The 6670-nt window shown below is 44.5% G+C and overlaps 1 protein-coding gene across 2 annotated transcripts in view; it reads right to left on the reverse strand.

The window, feature by feature from the left end:
- Positions 1-3449: 3449 nt before the first annotated feature.
- Positions 3450-6670, reverse strand: part of GPR19 (G protein-coupled receptor 19) — a 20007-nt gene continuing 16786 nt past the window's right edge. The window contains exon 2 of one of the 2 annotated variants that reach the window (XM_018562090.1): positions 3450-4888. In XM_018562090.1, coding sequence (XP_018417592.1) covers positions 3619-4866 — 1248 coding nt within the window. In that variant the 5' untranslated portion in view covers positions 4867-4888 and the 3' untranslated portion in view covers positions 3450-3618. The remainder of the gene's footprint in view (positions 4889-6670) is intronic. The other variant, XM_018562091.1, reaches the window with a different exon arrangement.

Below are 6670 nucleotides of genomic sequence, written 5' to 3' on the forward strand. Positions count from 1 at the left end.
CACCATGTTGCCCCACCTAGTCGCAACAGCCCGCTGCTCCCACCCATTCCCAACAGCCCGCTGCCCCCACCTAGCCCCAACAGCCTGCTGCTGCAAGCTAGTCTCAGCACCCCACTGCCTCCACCTATGCTCAACAGCCCGCTGCCCCCACACCCTACTGCCTCCCTAACACTCTGTTCCACCCTCACCTAGCCCCAACATTGTGCTGCCTCCACCCATGCCCAACAGCCTGCTGCCTCCACCTAACCCCAGCACTTTGTTGCCTCCTCCTGGCCCCAACACCTCGATGCCCCAACCCCCAATTTACTTTGCTGTTCCCATCTACGTCCAACATCTGCTTTCCCTACCTAACCCCAACACAATGCTGCTCACCCCCAAAACCCTGCTGCCCCCCAATAGTCAAAGAATGGAGTCATGTGAGATCATTTCAGGAGAAATTTGGATGGTTTTATTGTAGCCCTTTCTTCATCAATGACGTGATTGATTCACAAGACAACATTCAGATTAAAACTTGCTGTATATTCTGTCTGTTCATCAGAAATCTGATACAATGACAGGAATGAGAAGAGCAATGGAACCGGGTGACACTCTTATGTCTCTGAGAACATAAAACATGAATTCACATGAGCAATACTACATTTTAAAGTAGATGGAAACTCCAACTGGATGACATTGCGTTCCCCCTGCGCGCTGTATATTATGAACACTTGACATTTTTTTCCAGAAAACCCTGTTTTCACCTTTTTCATCCCTTTTTCCATCTGAGTGCTGATGATCTCCTGTAGGCTTTTTTATCCACTTCCTGTCTACATGCACTGGTTCCACCCTTGGCTGCACATCATTGCTTTGGACCAGCTTCATAATAGTGACAACATTAGGCCATGCCTGGGCAATCTATGCTGGCACCGCTCCGTGTAGTCTCCACTAGATGGGGGCTCGTGACAGTGACAACATAGGAGAACAATTAGGAGACAGATGTCACTCCATAACAGGAAAATAATGAACAAGGACCCTCATGAAAAGGATCGCCAAGGATTATTTTAAGGAAAACCGCAAATATGAAATTTGGGTTTGGATCTACTTTACAGTGTACCTGTACAAGATATTAAACGGAGGTTGCCGTTTCCTGGGCTGGAGCCATATTTTAGAGGATGCAGACTGGGAATTAGTGGCATGGTCAGTGACGTCTATAGACAGCTTCAAATTAAAATGCCGGATAGCTATAACACGGCTTCCAAATTACTTACGTGTGATGGGCAGAGAAACTTTAAAGGGGATGTCTCTTATTAGAATACATTATTTCAATCAAATGTTCCTCTTGCAGATACTAAATTCCTCACCGATACAACGTCTTACATACTTTGAGGGTGACCCCAACCAAAAATGAGAATTCAGGTTTGTGCAGTTACTGGAGTGTTGATTCACATGCTGGTTTCTTGAATCTTGGGGGGATTCCAGTTGTGAGATCTCTTTAACAGACGTTTAGGATCCATTGTGGGAGGGGCAGAGACACAAACTACTGGGGGAAATCTCACCATTGTGGGAGGGGCAGAGACACAAACTACTGCAGGGAAATCTCACCATTGTGGGAGGGGCAGAGACAAATGACTGCAGGGAAATTTCACCATTGTGGGAGGGGCAGACACACAAACTACTGCGGGGAAATCTCACCAATGTGGGAGGGGCAGAGACACAAACTACTGCTGGGAAATCTCACCATTGTGGGAGGGGCAGAGACACAAACTACTGCGGGGAAATCTCACCATTGTGGGAGGGGCAGAGACACAAACTACTGGGGGGAAATATCACCATTGTGGGAGGGGCAGAGAGACAAAATACTGCAAGGAGATCCTATTGACAGAGCCTCTAAGAACTAAGAACAAGAAACCATAATGTTCTCAACCCTCCAACCATCAGTCATAATTAAAATATCAATTTGAGGCACCAGACCCATAAAGCAAGGGTTGTTTAGTAAAGCTGCAATTTGACAAGATGTGCATAAAATCGTAGAAAAGAGAAAATCTCTGCAGTTACAGGTTCTGGGCATCTAAAAAAAAAAAAAAGTTACATTTGCACAAAAGTTATATATCAGTTTTAGGTAGAGTCTGACATGGCTTGTTATACCCCTGCAGGTGAGATCTCCACACATTATTTCTGGGCTTTCTTACCATCTACCCTGGAGTGTGGCCTGATGTGACCATTATAAAGCTGGCCATACACCGATAGATTATCTATGATCAGATGGAAAAAGTGCAACAGATTCCTCCCTCTACGCTAAACTGTGTGGGTGGAGGAATTTCCCACTTGGCCAAGCTTCAGTATCTTGCTAGTCGGCCCCGTTGGCTGTCAAAACACCTCAACAATGCCAGCATCCAATCAGATTGTTCAGGTATTTTTAGGCACTTTTTCCATCTGTCCATAGAAAATCTGCAGATAATCTATAGGTGTATGGCCAGCCTAAGGGGCTCCCACTCTCTTCATTATTTAATTTCATCAAAAGTGCAGCAAGAGCGGGAACACCCCAAGGTGGGCGGTAACATCTCAACACTCCAAGGTCGGCAGGAACAGACCCGGAATAAATGCAGGAAAACTTTATCTAGTCCTTGTGCAAAATAACAAACCAATGTGGAACTCAGCCCTCCAGACTCCGTCCATATAAATTTAATGGGCTAATGTATAAAACATCCACCCAGCGTATAGCTAAGAAAATGCAATTCGCATGGCATTACTGCCACTAGATGGAGCCGAGGAGCATAGGAATTCCTTCATCTAGAGACCATATTGACATGAGAATGGCATTCACCCAGCTTTATGCTGGGCGGAATTTTTTTTTACATCGGACCCAAAGTATAAATATAGCCAAAACATTGTATAGCTGTGAATGAAATGGGTAATGGTTAAAAATAGGTTTTGCTCTTTGCGCCCCTTCTAGGGAGATTTCCCTTTGCTTCCTATCCCAGAGACACAACTTGAAGAGAATTAAAAAGTGAAGGGAAATGACCTCTTAGCTCCGACTGTAAAGTTGGCCCCATTGGAAGATTATCCTCCACTCTCTTATCTCAGTAACAATGGTCATTAAGACAGATAACAAGGGTGAATCTCCCCCAAAGAAATACAGATAGCAATAAAAGCCTGACCAGGGATCTAATCCTTCTCCACTCCAGGGTGTCCAGGAAAATAAATACATTTTAAAACCATCACTAACAAAAAAACGCAACATTGTAACAGATGATCTCAAGCAATGTGCTGACTTTGCATTTGAAACGGCAGAGCAAAACTTTGAGTCCCTCCCTAAAATAGAAGATTTTATTTACACAATAGAAGCCCAGACTTTCCACAGAGATCCGAGGAGAACATTGGTGTTTTGGATTCCAATAACGGTGTCAAAATAAATATTGCTTAATTTATTTATTTATCTTTTTTTCTTTACAAAATATAATCCGTATGGTCACGTCATGAAAGTCGGTGCGTTTCCAAATAAACAGGAGTGACAACATTCTTGAGTCTCTAAAACAAACTCCTTTCGTTAGGCAGACGCTTTTACCATGTATTGGTGGAGTGTCCGATAAACTACAGATCGGTGGTTTACGTTTTTTTTAATTTTGTTCAGCATCCAAATCACACAAAAGTATTTGGAGGATTGGAGTCGATGGGCCAGGCCAGTTTTTTCTCCTTGGCTTCGCGGTCAAAAGAGTCGTACACCGATTCCTTTATGGTGGTTTTGCCTGGGATGGGCATTTCGCAGATGCCAACATAATTCCTTTTAGCCATGCGGGAGCAGGTGGTGATAGTGTAGGCATTGCTCCGATAACACTTCATGGAAGACATGCAAAAAGTCTCTTTCATGCCTCGCCGAAAGTTGGCGTTGTATACAGAGTACAATGTTGGCTTGGCGGCCGAGGAACCAAAAGAGAGCCAGGAGACCGCCAAGTACGCCAGGCAGCACTGCCGCCTGTCATTCTCATCTGGGTGCCACAGCTGCACAACATAAAACGGCAGCCAGGACACCAAGAAGATGGTGTTGAGCATGAGGAACATTTTGATGGTTTTGACTTTGGTCCTGGGCACAATGTTCATGGTCCGTCTGACACTGAGCCGGTCTGTGCCGATGCGCCAAATGTATTTAACCACCTTTTGGTAAAAGAGAATTATTAGGGCAGATGGCACAAGGAAGCCCACTAAGAGGTGGGCCACTCCGTAAACTGCCCCGTCCCAGGATGGGGGAGGGAAAAAGTTGCAGTGTCCGTCCACGCTGTCATAAAAGAAGAAAGCTGGTAAGACAAAGGCGGCATCAAAAATCCACGACGCCACTATCATCCTTTTGGCTTTTTCCCTTGAGACTTTGAAGCTTAATGGATACAGGATGGTGTAGAAACGGTCAAGACAGATGGACAGGAGAACATAAACCTGGACTCCAGGGGTCAGGTAGTGAAAATAACGTGCCAGTTTGCACATGGCACTGCCCAATGCCCACCGGCCAGAGGTGACTTGTATCAATGTAAATGGGGCACTACCCAGGCTGAGAAGTAAGTCCGCACATGCTAGAGAGACAACAAAATAGTTTGTCGTTGATTGAGTCCGGCGACTTCGATGGATGACGAGACACACCAAGGCATTGCCAAACACTGACAAGATCCATATAAGGCCAAAAACTAGACCAGCTGCAGCTATTTCACCAGGAAGGAGCAACTGGCCTGGCACCGTACTGTTCCTCTTTCCTGTAGTGCCATCTTTAAAAATGCCAGGAATCCATGGCTCTCCAGCTGACATGGGGCAAGTGGTTACACTGTTATTTGGCATCAGATAGAGTACCGTGGGCAGGATGGGATGAGATCTCCGTGCATCCATTCCATGAGCAAACACCATCTTCAGAGGATACTTTAGGAGCCTGAGAAAGATGACGATGGAGGAAGTGATGAAGGAACAGGGAAAGAGAGACATTGGAGGTTACATGTGGACCAAGAGAGAAAGGACATTGGAGGATGGTTAGGATGAGGCCATCAGAAAAAGGGGCGAAGATAAGGACACAGAGGAATAGAGGTCATCAGATAATGGGTGGAGAGAAGGACACAGAGGAATAGAGGTTATCAGATAATGGGTGGAGAGAAGGACACAAGGGGAGAAAGGATGTCAAGGAATTGGTGGAGAAGAGTAAATGGAGAGAGGACACCAGAGGAAGATGAAAACATAGAGAAAAGTGAGGACACAGAATGGGTGGAATTTGAACACAGAGGAAGAAAAGACATCAGATAATGGGTGGAGAGAAGAAGGATATAGAGGGAGAAAGGACATCAGGGAATTGGTGGTGAAGAGTAAATGGAGAGAGAAAAATATGTGGAAATGAAGATTCAGAGGAGGAGAGGGCATCAGCAAGTAGGTGGATATCAGAACATGGGAAGGACATTGGGGATTGGATGGAGATAAGGACACAGAGGAAGTGAGGGGACATCAGAGAATGGGAGGAGTCAGAACAAGGAGAGCGGACGAATGGGTGGAGGAAGAAAAAGGACACAGGACATCAGCGAATTAGTAAGGATACAAAGGAATAAAAAAGCATTGCAGGAAGGGAAGATGAAGACAGAGGACATCAGAGGTGACAAAGTTTTTTAAATAAATGGAAAGCAAGAATAAGAATTTGAGGGTAAGAAAGAAAAAAATAATATTAACTATATAATAATAATAATTAAAACAAATAATAATAATTAAAAAAACAATTTAATTAAACATTTATTTTTAACAGTATCATATTTGCGGGCCTTGGCACAATGTTTATCTTTTCATGAATGAAGGAACTTTTCATAGTTTGAAGCCTAACTGCAGGCAGCTTTTTTGTTTTTGGTAGAGTGGGGAAGAGTTACAACTTTTTATTTTTGCCTGTTATCCCAATTTTTGTATTTACATCCTGTCCCTGTGCCACTTTAACTAGAAATTGTGGTTGTCACCAAGACAGGAAGGCATTGACAGGTTACATAGTTAGTCAGGTTGAAAAAAGACACAAGTCCATCGAGTTCAACCTATTGAAATGAGAAAGAAAACAAAAACCTCTTGATCCAGAGGAATTAAAAAAAACCCCTATAAAACATGATTCACTTTGCTCCAACAGGGGGGAAGAAAATCCCTTCCTGACCCCATAAGGCAATCGGATATTCCCTGGATCAATAATCTCTGGTGCTTAATACACCTATAAGAACTCAGTATCCAGTAATATTCTGTGCATTTAGGAATACTTCCAGATTTTTTTAAAAACAGTTACCTGAGCTTGCTAGAACTACAGTAGGTCCTGGGGGAGTCTGTTCCACCTTTTCACAGCTCTAACTGTGAAGAATCCTTTCCATATGCAAAGGTTAAACCTCTTTTCCTCCAGACGCAAAGAGTGCCCCTTGTCCTTTGCAGTAACCTTAAAGGAGAACTATGAGGCGAGTGAAAATCATTCCGCCTCATAGTTCTAGCCGACCTGCGACAATGAAAGTATCACAGGTCGGCTTAATAGATTGGGAAGTGAACGAACACATACCGTTGCTCGCTCACTTCTCGATCTATCCGTGCAGAGAGCCGTGACTGTCACTCACGGCTCACTGCACGGATTTCCCCCCTCCCCTGTCCAATCCTCCAGCGCTGACTGGCGGAACGGACGGGGGAGGGGGCGGGTACAGCTGGCTCTGCCTCTATA

Source organism: Nanorana parkeri, unplaced genomic scaffold, assembly GCF_000935625.1.
Source record: "Nanorana parkeri isolate BGI_ZX_2015 unplaced genomic scaffold, ASM93562v1 scaffold560, whole genome shotgun sequence".
Classification (NCBI taxonomy): domain Eukaryota; kingdom Metazoa; phylum Chordata; class Amphibia; order Anura; family Dicroglossidae; genus Nanorana; species Nanorana parkeri.